Source organism: Marmota flaviventris, chromosome X, assembly GCF_047511675.1.
Source record: "Marmota flaviventris isolate mMarFla1 chromosome X, mMarFla1.hap1, whole genome shotgun sequence".
In the NCBI taxonomy this organism is placed as follows: Eukaryota; Metazoa; Chordata; class Mammalia; order Rodentia; family Sciuridae; genus Marmota; species Marmota flaviventris.
The window spans coordinates 9772873-9792282 of NC_092518.1; the positions used below are offsets into that span (position 1 = coordinate 9772873).

General features: G+C 38.9%; 1 protein-coding gene and 1 pseudogene across 1 annotated transcript in view; one reads left to right on the top strand and one right to left on the bottom strand.

The window, feature by feature from the left end:
- Positions 1-281: 281 nt before the first annotated feature.
- Asb9 (ankyrin repeat and SOCS box containing 9) overlaps positions 282-19410 on the bottom strand; it is a 33443-nt gene continuing 14314 nt past the window's right edge. The window contains exons 3-7 of the mRNA XM_027946521.2: positions 12956-13063; positions 11000-11150; positions 9125-9259; positions 7206-7397; positions 282-456 (exon numbers count right to left, since the gene is read on the bottom strand). Coding sequence (XP_027802322.1) covers positions 332-456; positions 7206-7397; positions 9125-9259; positions 11000-11150; positions 12956-13063 — 711 coding nt within the window. The 3' untranslated portion in view covers positions 282-331. The remainder of the gene's footprint in view (positions 457-7205; positions 7398-9124; positions 9260-10999; positions 11151-12955; positions 13064-19410) is intronic.
- Positions 1528-2380, top strand: LOC114101506 (small ribosomal subunit protein uS5 pseudogene; annotated as a pseudogene).

The window sequence follows — 19410 nt, forward strand, 5'->3', positions numbered from 1 at the left end:
TTTGGTGCATTACCTTGGAAAGGTAGTATATACTGCCCACCTGGTAGGTTTTCTGTAAAGACTAAATTGAATGATGTATAAAATGTTCCTTCCTTAGCACTTGTCATGTAGTAGATGTTCAAAAGAGTAGCCATTATTTCAGACACTCTTTCAAGTCAGGGGCAGGGGACATCTTAGTGCCTTCCAACCAAAAATATAAAGTACTCTAATGTGTTTCTATTAAGAATAAAAAAAACTAGCCAAGCACTATAAACCTAACTTTATTTTAAATTCCAGTGGCTACAATAGTCAATGTTTATCTGTTGTTTTTGAATCCGTTCCTTTGACTCAATTAAAGGTGTAGAAGGAACCGTTTCAGCTCCTCCGGGAGAAGGAGTCCAGTTATCTTATGATGCTGCTGGATGCCAAAGCACTTCCGGATTCTCAGGCGGCATAACTGCATCAAAGAAGGGGGCCCTGGGGAAAGATCATGAGACAAATCACACACTGGTTTCATTGATCTAAGACTGCTTTTCCTTTCCTATTTTAAGCATATAAAATACAATATTGTTGTAAGTAAATAATATGGTACAGTTTAAGACTATTATTGTGGAAGGCATTTTTAAGCCATGTTGTCTCTTTTGTGGTATCTAACTGAAATAAGCTCATTTGGGTTTTAATTTAGAACAGAGTGCAAGAAATTTAAAACTTAGCCTTACTAACAAAAGCTTAAGAAAACTAATTTAGGAATTACACAGCTACACGAAATTTCTAATAATGAAAATAAAAATCATGTTTAATGGCATTGTTGTTCTTTTACTTTTAAAATAAGGTAATATTTCTAGAAGCAAGCATGTCTTTTTTATAATCTTAGCAATTTATAAGATATTCAAATAAAACGAGCGATCAGTGAATCACAAGTGTATGCTATCTTATTAAGTCACATTTGCTTTCATATTCTGTATTCAGAGCTATCCCAAAGCTTCAACTCATAGGTAAAAAGTGAACTAGCATAAACCTTGCCTGGGGAACATTCAAGAGTTTACATTTTAGGATGGTGGCTTTCAACAGAGAACAGGTGGGGAGAAGGAAGAAGTACTTGCTCCCCAGAGGACACTGGGCAATGTCTGAAGCCATGTTTTATTATCACAGCTTGGATAAAGTGCCATTGGTATCTAATGGGTAGAGAGCCAGGGATGCTACTAAATATCCTGCAGGATACAGGACAGCTCCCAACTGACCCAAAATGTCAATAATGCCAAGGTTGAAAACCCCTGTTACAGAGTAAAAAGATAGGGAATGATTTTTCACTCCATCCCAATTCCCTGCATCAATTTGTAATGGAAATTCTCTTTGTGTTATTTTAAGAAAAGGAAAACTATAAACCCTCAAAAATTCCATAAAACAGTAGCCCACAGTCCAGGCTGCACTTTGGAAGTGTCTGGGGATGGGGATCTTTAAACTACATGATGCTGGGCCCCATCCCAGAAATGGTGCTTCAATAATTGTTGACTGGGGCTTGTGCCTTCTTCTCTGGAAAAACACCAAATGGCGGATGACGCCGGTGCAGCGGGAGGTCCCGGAGGTCCCAGGGGCCCCGGGGGCTCCCGGAATGGGTGGCCTCGGAGGCTTCTGCGGAGGCTTCAGCAGCGGTCTCCGAGGCCGGGGCTCGTGGAGGCAAGGCCGAAGACAAGGAGTGGATCCCGGTCACCAAGCTGGGCCGCCTGGTCAAGGACATGAAGATCAAGTCCCTGGAGGAGATCTATCTCTTCTCTTTGCCCATCAAGGAGTCTGAGATCATTGACTTTTCCTGGGGGCATCACTCAAGGATGAGGTTTTAAAGATCATGCCTGTACAGAAGCAGACTCGTGCTGGCCAGGGGACCAGATTCAAGGCATTTGTAGCTATTGGGGACTACAATGGTCACGTTGGATTGGGAGTAAAGCGCTCCAAGGAGGTAGCAACTGCTATCCGAGGGGCCATCATCCTGGCCAAGCTCTCCATCGTTCCTGTGTGGAGAGACTGTTGGGGGAACAAGATTGGCAAGCCTCACACTGTCCCTTGCAAGGTGACAGGACGTTGTGGTTCTGTGCTGGTACAGCTCATCCCTGCCCCCAGAGGTACTGGTATTGTCTCAGCTCCTGTACCCAAGAAGCTACTGATTATGGCTGGTATTGATGACTGCTTCACTTCTGCCAGGGGCTGCACTGCCACCTTGGGCAATTTTGCCAAGGCCACCTTTGATGCCATCTCCAAGACATACAGCTATTTGACCCCTGATCTCTAGAAAGAGACTGTGTTCACCAAGTCTCCTTATCAGGAATTCACTGACCATCTTGTGAAAACCCACACCAGAGTCTCTGTACAGAGGACCCAGGCTCCAGCTGTGGCTACGACATAGGGTTTTTATACAATAATAATAATAAAGTGAATGAACCCCCCCCCAAAAAAAGAAAGGAAACTGTAGCCTCTATTTTCCCATATTGCCACAAGCTATAGGGTAAACTCTGTCATCTCTCAGGTGACACAGAACTAGGAGAGGTAGAAATAGAGAAACATAATTTTTTTAATGAACTCAAGATTTTAAAAGGGCCCTAACAGCATTTTCAGAATGCCTTTGTTGGGATTCAGGGCATCTTTCAGATTATGTCCAGTGTACCCAAAGAATAGACTAACTGATGGCAAAGAGTAGTCTGTCAGGAAATATAACTTAATCTAATCTCACTTAGGATTATCAAAGGATGTGATTCATCATGTGTGCTAGATACACTGTCAGGGACAACTGTAGGAAATAATGATAAAAGCATTATGAAGAACAAGACCTCAGAACAAGCCCAATAGAGAATTATGAAAAGCATGACATCAGAGTAAGGTCAATATAACTACTGATGACAACAGAATAGCTGTTAACTAAAAGATCTAAACAGAAACTACTCATAAGAGAAAAACACAAATGTCCAACAAATATTTGAAAAAATGTTCAACATCTCTGGAAATCAGAGAAATGCAAATCAAAACTAGACTAAGATTTCATCTCACTCCTGTCAGAATGGCAGTGATCAAGAATACAAACAATAGATGCTGGTTAGGTTGTGGAGAGAAAGGAACACTTGTACATTGTTGGTGAAAGGAAGACTAGTAGAATAGAGGAAGGAGAATGGGGGGACAGGAGGGAAAAGCGGGGACTGTGAACTGAAATCAATTTCTATGCATGTATGAATTTTGTCAGGATGAACCCAACTATTATGTATAACTATGAAGCTCTAATTAAAAAAAAAAGAATAGCTGCTAACTTTTTACAACTGTAGTTCTAATTCCATATAAACAGAGCTTAAAATTCACTACAGTTTTAGAGCCACTTGCTGGCACCTACTTTGCTCAATAATAAAATCAGTTAACTGTATTTATGAATTGGCATATTCCTTTGGGTCTTGCCTTTTTGCTCCCAGCAATACTCATAATGCTTCAAGGCCAAAGGGCATTTGGGGTGAAGGGGTTCCTGTCATGCTGGGCTGAGAGTCATGTTTAGTTCTCATTGTGTTCAACAAACACTGGTTTAGCTGCTTATCAAGAATAGTGGTATTCTTGAAATCCTTTCCCTTTCCCTCTGAAGAAGGGGAAATCCTGCCTTTTCTAACAACCATGCAAAGCCCAATTCAGAACATGGCTGTGTTTCACCTGATGTTCTCCTGTCACTACACCATTGAAAGAGGACAGTAATTTAATTAAGCCGCTTCCCTGAGCACAGAGAAACAGGTGGACTGAATCAACAGGAACATCCAGACAGAAATTGCTGCATTCAATTTGCATGTCCAACTTTCTGCACTTGTCTGGCACCATTTCAGGTGAGTTTTCAGCCTGATGGGAAGTGACCTTACCAGAATCCCAAAAGGCAAAATACAGAGGCAAAATACATCATTCTCTCCAGGGGCAAATTATACTTTATCTATTTATCTATTTATTTATGGTGTGACGATGAAACTCAGGGTCTTGTGCATATTAGGCTTGTGCTTTAACACTGAGCTAGGGGCCACAGGCCCCTCAATTTATATTTTGTAAACCAGCTATATCCTTGGCTATACTGTCACCATGTGAACTGTGAAGCAAAAGAGTTAAAGGAACCAAAATCTCTAGGAATGGTTTTGGGGAACAAAGTGGAAAGAAAGAGCCAGAAAAGGCCATTTTAAAATCTTAAGAAATAAACTATACTACAGAGCAATAGTAACATAAACAGCATGATATTGGCACCAAAACAGACTGGTAGACCAATGGTACAGAATAGAGGACACAGAGACTAACCCACAAAATTACAGTTATCTTATATTAGACAAAGGTGCCAAAAACATGCATTGGAGAAAAGATAGCCTCTTCAACAAATGGTTCTGGGAAAACTGGAAATCCATACGCAACAAAATGAAATTAAACCCCTATCTCTCACCATGCACAAAACTCAACTCAAAGTGGATCAAGGACCTAGGAAATTAAACCAGAGACTCTCCGTCTAATAGAAGAAAAAGTAGGCCCAAATCTTCATCATGTGGGATTAGGCCCCAACTTCCTTAATAAGACTCCTATATCAGGCTGGGGTTGTGGCTCAGTGGTAGAGCGCTTGCCTAGCATGTGCGAGGTGCTGGGTTTGATCCTCAGTACCACATAAAAATAAATAAAAACAAAATAAAGGTTAAAAAAAGACTCCTATAGCACAAGAATTAAAACCAAGAATCAATAAATGGGATGGACTCAAACTAAAAAGTTTCTTCTCAGCAAAAGAAACAATCTGTGAGGTGAATAGAGAGGCTACATCTTGGGAGCAAATTTTACCCCTCACACATCAGATAGAGCCCTAATCTCTAGGGTATATAAAGAACTCAAAAAGCTAAGCGCGCGCACATGCGCGCGCACACACACACACACACACACACACAAATAGCCCAATCAACAAATGGGCCAAGGACATGAACAGACACTTCTCAGAAGAGGATATTCAAACCAGTCAACAAATATATGAAAAAAATGTTCATCATCTCTAGCAATTAGAGAAATGCAAATCAAAACTACTCTAAGATATCATCTCACTCCAGTCAGAATGGCAGTATTATGAATACAAACAACAATAAGTGTTGGTGAGGATGTGGGGGGATAAAGCACACTCATACATTGCTGGTGGGACTGAAAATTGGTGCAATCAATATGAAAAGCAGTATGGAGATTCCTTGGACAACTTGAAATAAAACCACCATTTGACCCAGCTATCCCTCTCCTCAGTCTATACCCAAGGGACTTAAAAACAGCATACTACAGGGACACAGCCACATCAATGTTTTTAGCAGCACAATTCACAATAGCTAAATTGTGGAACCAACCTAGATGACCTTCAATAGATGAATGGATAAAGACACTGTGATATATATATACACAATGGAATATTATTCAGCAATAAAAGAGAATAAATGGCATTTGCAGGTAAATGGATGCAGTTGGAGAAGATAATGCTAAATGAAGTTAGCCAATCCCAAAAAACAAATGGTGAATGTTTTCTCTGATATAAGGTGACTGCTCATAGTGGGGTAGGGAGGGGGAGCATGGGAGGAATAGATGAACTCTAGATAGGGCAGAGGGATAGGAGGGGAAGGAAGGGGACAGGGGGTTAGCAATGATGGAATGTGATGGACATCATTATCCAAAGTACATGTATGAAGACATGAATTGGTGTCAACATACTTTATATACAAACAGAGATATGAAAAATGTGCTGTATATATGTAATAAGAATTGAAATGCATTCCACTGTCATGTATTTGATCCACTTCTTTTTAAAAAAAAAGAAAATCTTAATAGATTATTTGACAGAGAAGGATATATATATATATATATATATATATAAAAGTCATAATATAGGACATATATATATATGTCCTATATTATGACTTTAAGGAGCCCTTAGGTGCTTTTGCATTTGTGGACCTCTTTCCCAATAAAATATATTAAAAATTATATTTTACAACTATGTTGGTATAAGGATGAATATAATCCAGATTGAGTTTTATTCGTTTTTCCTTCTGATTTTAAAAGAAATTAAGATATTTCTGTGGGCCTTGAGGCACTAGAGGAGAAACTGGCCCTGTATATATGCATAGCATTTTTTGAAAATAAGAAATCACCAAAATGCAGGTAGAATTGCTCAGTAATTATCTTTCTTACTGTTTGACATAAAAATGTCTCTGTTTGATTGTTCCTTCTGCCTGGGTCAGTCTTCCCTAGCCCTGCCAGCACCAACAAGGAGTACAGGCATATGCCAAGATGGGAGCTTGGCATGGCAAGTACCCTGTGGCCATGAAGAAGGAGGAAGAATTCCTTGGCCTACTTTATATAGTTCTATTCAGAACTGTCCCAAATTTTTAGTATGTGGGGAGAAAAAACAGATTACATGACATAAAAATCCTTGTAGTGGGCAAGTCTGCTTCAAAACTCACAACCCCTAAAACTTGACACAGTCAACCCTCTGGTAATAGAGTAGGTGCTGAGCTGGCTGCTGAATTGCCTCTAGAATAATGAAGATTGCAGTGAGGTGTCTCCCTAACCTGAGAGATCTTTGTTTCCCATCCTAGATCCACACCCCAAGAAAGTAACTCTCCTCCTGTACACACCACTCAACCACAATGTTTAGCTCTTTGGGTTAAGAGTGTCAGTTCTTATTTATGAAGGAGTATGAACTTATTGTTGGTTCACTTATAATAGTAAATGTCTATGAATTGGTGTGAATTATTAAAGAGATACCCTAAACTCTCTATTAGCTACATTTTAATCCCATAATTCAAATGTCCAATAGTCTGTCCCCTCTGTGGTACAATAAGACATCCTGGAGCATCATGGAACACCAAAAAGGATTCTGCAGTATCATTCTAAAGTATGTTTTAGATAACTTTAATCTTTAAATTATTAAATAACAACTTAATTCTTTGAAAACTGGACTACTACAAATATGAACATTAGAACATCCCAAACAGCATGTCTCTGACATGCAGAACAATAGGAGGGCCATTCACAACATAACCAATACCGCACCCTGTTAAATACTAACTAGTCATAACTTCCCCACATTTGGTGATGGCAGATGGTAAACTTATACAGGATTGTTAGTCAGAACTTAGTAAGTACCTGCCTCTTACTAAGGCTGGAAGGAGTCGTTATGGATTAGAGCTTAAGTTCAGGCAAAGGAGAAGCACCTTCTCTCTCCAAGAAGAGCTGGGTCAGAGGGCTCTCTGGAGGCACCAGCTCCACTGGACGTTTGCCTTCAGCATTCTTGGCCCTGGTGTCTGCTCCAAAGTCCATGAGCAGGCACGCCAACTCCTCACTGCATATCCTGGCCACTACGTGGAGAGGGGAATCCAGACCTTTGCCTTTGTTCACACCTGCTCCTAAATAGTCATAAGAACAAAAGAGGGTCAGCCAAGGAGCAGAGTCCAACCATCCCATTTCTCAAAGCACTGAGCCTCAAAATTCTCTAAGAAAGCTGATCCATGGTGAGCATGGCAATTTGATCATTTGATTCTATTTAATATTATGAGAAAACCATTTGACAATGTGCCTGAATGTACAACATGAGCTAGCTACCGTATTAAGTGAAAACTGTGCCACTGAGCATTATATGTCAGCATGATAGATAAAAGAAAAATCATGGTGGCATGAAAGCTGCACACTCATTATTTAAATAGTCTAAGTACTGGCCAGTATAGGCTCAGAAGGAGGACAGATACTAAAGTCCTAATTATACCAAGCAGCCAAATGCATACACTGAACAATCACCACAGGTTTTTAAACCTGGGACTTCAAACTGTGTGATTTGGACTATAAAAAGCAATCAACTCATAAAGACATCACCTAGATTGGGAGAACAATTGCAAGATCAGAGGGAAGGTGGCCAAGTCTCCTCTTCATGACTAAGGTGTATTTGTAAGACCATTTCCACCTAATTCCACACTGATAGTCTTGACAAATCCCCACCTGGTCCAGATCTTGGCTCTTACTGTGACATGTGGGGACACGTGGCTTTGCCTGAGATGCTGTCCCTGCAGCAAAATGAGAATCCATATCTCCTCAACAAATGTGAACTTAATTGAGGAATGAATGACAAATATGGCCCTTTTCTGGCTAGTAGCTTAAAATCTATTTAAGGTGATAAAGAAAAATTAAATTATAGCATTTGCAGGAAAATAGATGAACCATTTTGTTAAGTAAAATAAGCCAAACCCAGAAAGTCACGGGTTGTATATTTTCTCTCATATGTGGAAGCTTAAAAGGAAAAAGGGAAGGGGGTGAATCTCATGAAAATCAAGAGGAGATCAGTAGAGGAAAAGAAAGTGACCAAGGGGTGGAAGAAGGGAAAGTTCAGGGGAGTGATACTGGCCAAATTACATTGTTATATTGTGTGCATGTAACAATAAATCCCACCATTGTGTGCAACCATACTGCACCAAAAAAAATGAGGAGAAAAAAATCTATCTACGGTGATGGGAGACAGAGAGAGAAAGAGGAAAGACAGAATGAATGAATCTCCTAATTCATAAAAATGGTTGCCAAAAGAATGGAAGGCCAAAATATACCTATAAGAACATTCATTTCTAAGACTCCTGGAGTCTTAAAAAATGAATAGAATTAAAATGTGATAAAATGGTGAGAAGGAGGCTAGATAACAGCAGGGAGATGAAAAGGAAAAATGAGGAGTTTTCAATGAAAATGTTTACATCAGGCTAAAAATTTGGCTAGTTCAATTTCAAAATAAAGAGAACTGGTGAAGATGGTCCCAAATTGGAAGACTCAGCCCAAATCCCACAGCACTGCAGTTTATGCAGGGCCTAATCATAGACTGGGCAGAGGAAAGAGAAACTAGTGATCATGGAAGACCACCCCTGGGAGGAGGTATCATCATCATCATTATCATCATCATCATCATCATCCTGATTACAAGTCAAACAACTAAAGTTCTAACAAAATAAAATAACTCCCCATAGAAACACACTCAGTACAAACTCTGATCTGGCCCAACTCCACTGCCTGCACTCTTTGCTACAACAGAAAGATTTTTAAAATACATTTAATTTACTTTTCATTTTCTTTCCTTCTTTTGGTTTGTTTTTTGTCCTACCTGACTCCAGAAGCTTCTTGACACAGGCTATCTGCTGGTTTTCACAAGCCAAATAGAGGGGCGTGCCCAGGTGGCTGATGTTACGGTCAATGTCGCCCCCATGAGCTGCAAGGGTCTCAATGCACTCCGCATGGCCTACAGTCCAAAGCAGGAGTAAACAGTTACAGCACATGTTCCCTTGGCTAAGGAAACAACACTGTCCCCATTTTTGCATGTTTAAATTTGTCAGCAACATATCCAGGGATCAAAAGTGGTTTTCTTCATATAGAATAAGGAATGATTTTAAACACAAGTCGTGATCTGTAACTGTTAAGGGGAACTGCACTTGAGCTTCCCAGCCATGGTAAACAACCAGCAATCATCCACATGTTTCAATTGTTTGTGGTTTTGTAACTGGTCTGAGTTGGGGAGAGCTAGGGAGGAACAGGAATTAAAGTGTATCTCAAGAAGAAATAGCATGATGTGGGTCACAAGACAAGGAAGGAAACTTACAACCTCAGCAAGGCTAGGCCTGGGAAAAACAGGCCAGCGTGGGCATAGGCCAGGCTTAGAAGAATCTGGCAAATCCCACAAGAGAGGGTCCAGTCTGGTAAACTAGGTATAGTGAAAGCTGAATCACTCTTCCGTTGTTCAAAATGCCATTATTTAAACATTGATCCTTTATGTTTCTCAAGTTATACCATTTTAGCTATATGTATCCACTGAATGTGATAAATTAGTGTGTCCCTTAATAAATAAATGTCACCAGGCATGGTGGCACATATCTGTAATCCCAGCAGCTCTGGAGGCTGAGGCAATAGGATCACGAGTTCAAAGCCAGCCTCAGCAACTTAGCGAGATCCTGTCTCAAAATAAAAGAATAAAAAGGGTTAGGGATGTGACTCAGTGATTAAGTGCCCTTGGTTCAATCCCCTGTACAATAAATAAATAAATAAATAAATAAAAATGTCAATGTTTTGGTAGGTAATTATCATATGGGTTAGGAAGCTATTCTGTGAAAGCCACTGGGGAAACAGAAAGCCCACGGGCAAAGTATAATCATGATAATAATAATGAAACTAAACATCAGAGAAAAGCAAAATTTGTAATTTTATTTTTTGACTCAGAGTTAAGAATATCAGTGAACCCGTGGCTTTATAAAAAAAAAATTACTCCCCTAAATGTATATACAACTTATAGTTCCCAAAATTGAAAATTTGTTTCACTTGGTAAATTTTGATGGACCTGAGATACTATTTCTTGAGGTCCTAAAATAGAAGAATATAATTTGTTTCATAAAACTGCTTGATTTCTATAAGGTCACAGGTTCAACAATATGTTCCACAAATACTGATGGATAGTCTACTAGGTACCAAGTCCTGTTCCAGAAATATAATGGTGAACATTCCAAATGCTCTGAAAGGGAGATTCTTAAACTTACTGTACTTCATCATCAGTTGGAGGGCATGTTAAATCAAACACAGATGGTTAGGCCCCACCCCCAGAGTTACTGATTCAATGGGGCCCAGGCTACATTTGCAGGCCCGCTTCTGCTGATGCTTCTAGTATCAGGACCCCACTTTGAGAATTACTGCTTAAAAAATATACCTTTTCTTCCCTCTTTCAACAGTAAGATGCTTCTTGAAAAACTTGGTGGAAAGGAAAGGCAGCAGAATACAACAGACACTAGTATGGCAATATGTAAATCAATGGATGTGTAACTGATGTGATTCTGCAATCTGTATATGGGGTAAAAATGGGAGCTCATAACCCACTTGAATCAAATTGTGAAATATGATATATCAAGAACTATGTAATGTTTTGAACAACCAACAATAAAAAATTTAAAAAAAAAAAAAAACTTGGTGGAAAACCTAAAATTCTCAACAGATTTACCTCTTTTAGCAGCCTCGTGGATGGGCGATGCGAGATCACTCTCAGGATGGGGGCTGGCTCCATGCTGCAGAAGCAAATTCACACAGTCCTGGCTGCCACTGATACAAGCATTAAATAAGGGAGTATGCCAGTCTGTAGTCATGCCATTCACCTAAGGGGACAAAAAGCTCTAGGCTACACACTGCTATAAAATGGGGAGGAAAATAACAAATTCTAGAAGGTTGTTATGAAAAACTAAATGAGACACCAAATGCAAAACAGAAAGAATGTTACTGAAGGTTCTTTCTCCTCCATGCCCTTCCCAAGAACATGAACTTTGTTAGAGTGATTTTCAGTTTCCAAACTTATCTTATTTTAAACTTTCATCCTGGACTAATCCAATTTCCTCACAGTGACCACAGTAGTCTTCTAAAATTGTTAGAAAGTAATTTTTAATAATGTAAAAACATGATTTTCATATAAATATAGAGTTAACACAGACCAAGGATTTTATTCAACCCATTCACTGACAAGGGAACCAGTAAGATGGTAAGTAAGGTTGGTTCAAAGAATTTATATAGTCAGTCAATAGACTGCTGAAACATATTTGCTAATAAATACAAAACTAGCTAATGCTCTAAAAACCATAAAACTATAATCTTTGTGGTGACCTTTTATAATGTTAGAAAAAAGACAGAAATTTACAGATTAATGTTTGGGCTACAATCAAAAAGAAAATAGCAAAGCCAAATGCAGACACATTCTTCTATATCACTAAATAATCATTTGATGATTCTGTTAAAAAATGACACTGTGAAAGCAATGAATTTATTCTCACGTTCTATTTACAAGCAAAGCCAGGATCTTAATGAGGTACAAAAATGCAGAGTACAAATTTTAAGATGTTCACTCTTAGTGTTGCCCAAGACCCTAGAGTGAGAGCTTCTATGAAGTTTGCACCATAGATGCCTCTCTTACTTCACCTCAGCCCTGGTCCTCTTTCCAAGTTTTGTATAAGTTTCCCTAACCCAGATATAAATCAGATGATGCACTCACCTCTGGCTCTCTATAATTTCAAGACAATAAGGTGGCTTGTGTTTTACTCTCCCACCATTAGGAATGAGTCAAAAATTTGCTCACTTTCACTTCCAAACCTTTGTATTTGCTGTTCCCAGTAGATGGAAAAGCCTATCATTTCCCCTAACCCATTATTCAGCTGACTAATTCCAACAGGTACTGTAACTGTCAACTTAGATATCATTTTCTGTAGGAAGCCTCTTTTGACTCCCTCTCTTCCCAAAAGAAATACATAAGAGAAACAAAACACTTCTTTGTGCTCCCAACAACCATCTTAGTGTTAATACTTATTTTATTGTGGTGGTTTGTAAGAATAGCCCCAGATTCTCCCTATCCTACTATGCATATCCCTTTGCAACTCCTCCCATCACAAGATGGAGACCATTTTTCCAATCTTTGAATCTAGGCTTACTCATGTGAATCACTTTGGCCAATAAGACAGTAGCCAATATTATGTAGAAAGAGCCTGCTCTTCTTTACTATTCTTGCAATCCCTGCTACCATGTGCAGAAACTGAGGCTGCTTACTAAAGTATGAGAGACCACACAGAGATTTTTCCATCTCCCCAGCCATCTCAACCAAACATTTTATGCTTTCTACAATACTTTACTACGCTCCACCCACAGTAATGAAAGCAGAAATATAGCAGCTATTTATTAGCAGTGGGTGATAAGAAAATGCTAGAAACTCTAAGCATGACTTTGCAGCAAACAATTCAGTATTTCACCTTTCACTACAATGAACAAGTTTGATGGACATAATAACTCTTCAAAACACCACTCTTCATGTTTCAAACCAGGCTCATCAAAAGTGCTAGAAATTATTCAGAAGGGGTAGAAACTGTCATTTTTCATTCTTAGATAATATTTGTCTCTAAGATATTATTTGACCTGCACTTACCTCAGCTCCATGCTTTATTAAAATACTTGCACAAGGCAGATGACCTCCAAGACAGGCTTCATGGAGTGGAGACACACGATCTGCAGTGGTGAGGTTCACAGGCCACCCCTGGCACAGCAGAAATGAGAAGAGTAAGAAGTGCAAAACAACAATGCCCTGGGGTTAGTTTTCAGCCATGATTCCAGTACTTATATGACAATTCTTCTCAAAGTCTGGTACTGTCACACACTACATTAAGGTGTTGATAATGATGTTAAAAAAAAGAAGAAGAAGAAACTGCCCTGCAAGTATAATATGATACAATCGTTAAGGGAAACAGTTTGGCAGTATCTGTTCCAGTTGATGAGACACATGTCTACAAACCAGCAATTTCACTCTAAGTTATGTCCACTATAGAAATATATACCTAGATAAATATACAAGAAAGTTCACAACAGCATGGTAGCTCAAAACTACAAACAACGAAATGGCCATCAATAGTAAAGTGGATTAATAAACTTGCATACAATCATTCTATGCAATATTGTACTGAACAAATTATAACTGCAAACAACTGCAAGGATGATGCCTATGAAAATAATATTGAGCAAAAGAAGAAAAGACCCAATATGAGATGTACTGAATGACTGCATTAACATAAAATTCAAAATAAGGCACACCTAACCTATATTGTTTCAGAATACACACATAGAAAATAAAACCTTAACAAAGCAAGGAAGTTAGGATATGGTTACTTCTGTGGAAGAGAGAAAGCGCAAGGGGAGCAATGGGGTAGGTGGTCCTTTGGGGGAGCCAGCAATGTGCTATTTTTTCCATTTCTTGACCTGGGGGGGGGCAGTCACATGGCAAAATTCTCATTACCATTACCATTTCTTAAATTGCACATATGTGTTTAAGTTAGTTTGCTTGCTCTACTTCTCAAATTAAAAGTTTTCAAGTTAGCATATCCTAAATTGCTAGGTTTAACAAGCAATTATGAAATTCTAACAAGTTAACCAGTGTCTCTTTCTTGTAGGACAAATTACAAGGAAACTGCAAGTGAACACAGAATATACTACATGTGTCTTTTAGGAAACATAAATGTGCTTTATTGCTTTAGGAAATTAAAATGTACCTATTAACTAATAAAATCTTTCTTGAAAATATAACCACTATATTTAGTAATAAACCAGATTCAATAATGTATGTGATAAAAATACCACTTTTATCCAATTTTTCTTCTCAAAAGAAACCAAAATTCTGTTCCCTGATGACATTTACTTTTGTTCTTGGCCTTCCTAGCTCTGTCTTGGTTTTAACAAAGGGATGAGCAAAACAACAATTCATGAGTCAAAATAGTCCACAGTCTATTTTTTTTGTATAGGGCAGTAACTAAGAATGATTTTTATATTTTAAATGGCTGAAAAGAAATCAAAAGAATACTTTGTGATACATCCAAATTACTTCAGTGTTAAAGTTTTACCAGAACACAGCCCTGCCCACTCATTGTCATATTGTCTGTGACAGCTTTTGTACTACAACAGCAGAACAAGGTAGTTAAAACAGAAATTAGTTGCAAAGTCTAAAATATTACTATCTGGTTCTTTATGGGAAAATTGCCAACTCTGGTCTTGATAAAAGAAAAGAATACATCATTTCTTACTTTACTATTCATACTTGACTTAACTGCCCAGTTAGGCAGGGAAATTTTTTACAGACTTTTAAAAAGTAGTTTCATCGATGCAACAAAAGAGGGTATAATGTCCACATGAGGCAAAAATTATGTGAGGGTATCAGATACAAATGGTTGGAAGACAGGTCCAGGCACAACACTCAGGTAAAGGACAATCACAAGAAGAGTGGCCCATAAGAAAAGGTACACAATGGGTCAGCAAGGCAAAGCAAGCAAGGAGTGACCATGAGAGCCACATCACCTCCAGAACCATGCAGTTGCCACCTTCAACTAGCATGTGGAATTTGAAAGAAGATTCCTTCTAATCCCACCCAGCCAAGTCTGCACAATCTGACACAGGGTTTTCCTAGTTAGTGCTTATTAATAATCACAAATATACAACTAAGAATAATGAGGGAAAGCATAAAGTGAGTTTCCACCTGGCTGGCTTGCACACCTCTGACCTGTGAGCTCCTCAATGATTATCAAATGTCACCTAATCTCAGCCTATGATCAGAAGGTCTTTTGGGTGGGTTCTTAGATCTATACAATGTCAGGGCACGCAGAGGAAATAAACTGTTTGGGACCTGGCAACTTTCTGTCCAAGCCCCAAAATTCTTATGCTCACCTACACTGAACCAACCGACCACAAAGATGATTAGGATTTTTTCCCCATCCACAGTTACCACAGAAAGGAAGATCATGAATACCTGTCTCGGTCACATGCACAGAAAACATCATTCCCCTCCTACTTTACCAAGGTGGTCACAGCCATTTGATGTGAGTTTCCTACAGGCCCCTTCTATCCATCCTTAAAATCTCTCCACATTTCTCCTATTTTCTTTTTCTTTGCTCCTTTCTTTGAAGAAGAAATATATGAATTCACCCTGACAGCCAGTGCCTTTTCAATGCCCAAGACCTATGTCCATGACCTTCTGTCATCCACCTTCTCACATGCATTCATTTCCCAGCTCTCTCCCTTCTGGCACACCTTCCTTTTATTTTCGAATTCTTCCCTTCTGTCAGTCCCAACCCTCTGCCAAGCTACCATTCTATGCCCTTCTTCCCTTCACTCTCCCTTTTTTTTTTTCAAAACTTGCTTATGCCCATTGTCTCTCCTTTTTCCCATTCATTCTCTCATCTTCTACCCATGCAATCCTGTCGAAATGGCTTTTAAATATCTCCAGTGGCTTCTTTTTTGTTGTTTTTATTTTTTGTTTTGATTTTGGTACCAGGGATTGAAGTCAGGGGTGCTTAACCACTGACCTGCATCCCCAGTCCTTTTTTATAGTTTGAGACTCTGTGTGGTCTTGCTAAGTTGCTTAGGGCCTAAGTTGCTGAAGCTGGTTTTGAACTCATGATCTTCCTGCCTCAGCCTCCCAGGCTGCTGGGATTATGGGTTTGCACCCCCCATCCCCGCACCTGGCCAGTGACTTCTTCTTTATCAAACCAAATATGCAATATTCTGTCCTTCTCCTCCTTTCACCTCTGAATTTGCTACATATTCATGTTGATCTCATGAAACCTCTCCTCTGACTTTTAAAATCCAGCTCTATCTGATTTTCAACCCCTGATGACCTTTTTTCTCTCTTTGACTGACTCCGACCTTTCCTTCTTGTGGTAGAACAGAATGGAAACATTAGCAGTTTAAGAGCTAACAGGCTGTGGTTTTGCACATTGACACACAGCAGCTCTGCATACTGACATTTAACCATAGGGCTGGCAGTAGCTAACAGGTACCTGTAACAGATAACCACTGTAGCAGAAGCAGGAACAATGTAGTAGGGACAGATCAATCCCCCTTTAGGCTCAGTGCAGTCAAGAGTCCCTAAGCTGTATGACCTAAGAGTCCCTAGGCTATTGACAAGCTTGTACCCATATAAGGAATGTAGACTGCACCCTCCAATAGGAGTGCACCGACTCTGTTGCCTTGATGTACCCAAAACGTGCTTATGTATAAAAGCAAAAGCCTGGCCATGCTTGTGGCTCAGACTTTGGGAGTCATCCCTTTGGGCCATGGCACCACTAAAAAAATATTGCTTCCAGATCTCGGTGTCCTGACCCTCATTTCCTGCTACACTCTAATCTTTTTCTTTTTTCTCAGTACTGACTCTCTCCCTCTTCCCCTCTCTCCCACAACACCCCCCACACACATACACACAAACTTACCGTCAAATCTAAATCTCCACCCATGGTACATTTTCTATTTCCGTGCTAAGACATAACTATCTTGAGACCCAGCTAGCAACAAACTCAGCCTTTGCCAACCTGAATGAAAGCTCCATTTTGCCAACCACGATTCTCTTGCCTGCTCCATCATCTTGTTTAATAACCTAGAACTGAGGCCTCAGGAGGGAGGATGGCAGAATGATTCCCAATTCCCAAGTTCAAATGTTAGCACCATCACCAAGCAAGTGGTGTGACCTTAGGTTAGTTACTTATCTCCCTGATCCTCAATTATTTTTCTGTAAAATGGGAAGTGTACTTGTCTTAAAAGATGATTATGAAGACTAAAAATGATGTATGAAAAATTTAGCACTCAGGACTTCCAGGCATTTATTATCTGAAATTTGTTCTTCTTTGTCACTTAGCCTTCAATCAGCTGCCATATCCTAAAGATGTACTGTATCACATTGCCAGTTATCTTTCCTTATTTCCACCCTGATAGTGACTTAGTCCTTTGAGAATCACAGGGGGCAGGATCAGGAGTTTTATTCTAGTTGCTGAAAAGCCAATCCTCATCATTTGCTTGTGGTGAGACATTACTGAAAAAGGAATCACCTGAGGAGCTTTAGAAATGTCGTGATATCCAGGCTCCATTCCAGAGCAACAGCAATAGAATCAAAAGAGGATGAATTCAGTCATCAGTATTTCTAAGGGCCCCCACAGCCCAAGGGGATTCTAATGTTCAGTCTTGAGACAAAAAGGTCACTGATATAGCCAAGTGGTAGCTTGATTGCTTTCTGTTGACCTAACAAATCACCATTGTTGTTTTTTAAATAATTTTTATTGGCATGCAATACATATAAAAATGTTCACCGCTCCTAGGTGTAAATCTCAGTGAATCATCATAAAGAAAACATACCTATATAACCACCAAACAGGTAAAGAAAACAAGCATTACCAGAAGGCTGCATATACCTCATTCAAATTACTACCTACCTCTCATCCCCAAAGATATTCATGAAACTAACTTCTTAGACCGTAAATGAGTTTTCTGTGGGTTTGACCATTATATTAATTGATCCATGAAATATGAATTTTTATGAGTGTTCTTGGCTATTTTTATTTCAACATATTGGTTGGATTCACTCATTCATTCATTTTCACTGCTATATACAATTTCATTCAATAACTGCTATAGCTCATATCTGGAATATCCTCCAAAAGCCCATGTTTTAAAGGATTGATCCCCAGTCTATGGCAGTATTGGAAAGTGGTAGAGTCTTTAAGAGGTCAGGCCTAGTGGAAAGAAACTAAGTCACAAGGGGCTTGCCCATAGAGGGAATAATGGAACCCTTGTCCCTTCCTCTCTCTTTTTCTGCTTCCTTGTCACCTCGAAATAAGCAGTTTCCTCCACCACAGGCTTCTTCCATGATGTACTTTGCTGCCATAGACCCAAAGCAACAGAGTCAAGTGACTGTGCACTGAAACATCAGAAACTATGAGGCAAAACAAACATCTCCTACTTATAAATTCATTTTTTTTCAGGTATTTTGTCACAGTCATAGAAAGCTAACAAAATCACATGCCATAATTATTATTTTACATTTGATGGACATTTGGGTTGTTTTCTTTTTTAAAATATCATATTGCTTTTTATTTGTGATTTCTTCTGATGTATTGCCATAGCAACATTGCATTTTTTCTCATATAAAATAATTTCTTCTGAGCAAACAAATTATACCAAATGCATCCTTCCTAAGTAATGAGACAAAAATTCTTCGTACTGCTTTTGAAAATCTGAGAGAATTTAGAAACAAATGCTATTCATTCATTCCCATATTCCAGAGAGAAAATTTATGAGTATGAAAAAAATCAATTGTTACTTTTAGAAAATGGTTAGCAGCTGAACAAACATTTCTATATGTGAAATATCTTTCTTTTTTATTGATTTTAGATAGGGTGGAGGGGAGGGAGAGAAAGGGAGGGGGCAGGGGCTTATCAAGGATGGTGGAATGTGATAGGCATCATCATCCAAAGTACATGTATGAAGACACGGATTGGTGTCAACATACTTCATATACAACCAGAGATATGAAAAATTGTGCTGTATACATGTAATAAGAATTGTAATGCATTCTACTATCATTTATTTAGAAAAAATCATTTGGGTTGTTTTCAACTTTTTTTAACTTGCCGTATGAATAAGGCTGTATGAATATACCTGTACCTGTCTTTTTATATATACACATATCATATCTACTATGTACATACCTAGAAATGGAATTGCTGAGTCAGGAATATGTTTAGCTTTAATAGATATTATGTACTAATCTCCCAAAGTGGTTTGTACAAATTTACACTCCCACTGGTAAAGAAAAGGAGTTCTAGTTGCTCCATATCTTTAACACACTTGGTATGATCAGTCTCTTCAAAGTTAACCCTTCTAGTGAGGACAAAGAGTAATAGTAACTCAAATTTTTAATTTATATTACTCAAACTAATAATAAGCACAGGGGCTGGGGCTGGGGCTCAGCAGTAGCGCACTTGCCTGGCATGTGTGAGGCACTGGGTTCAATTCTCAGCACCATGTATAAATAAATATATAAATAAATGTCCATCAACAATTTAAAAACCATTA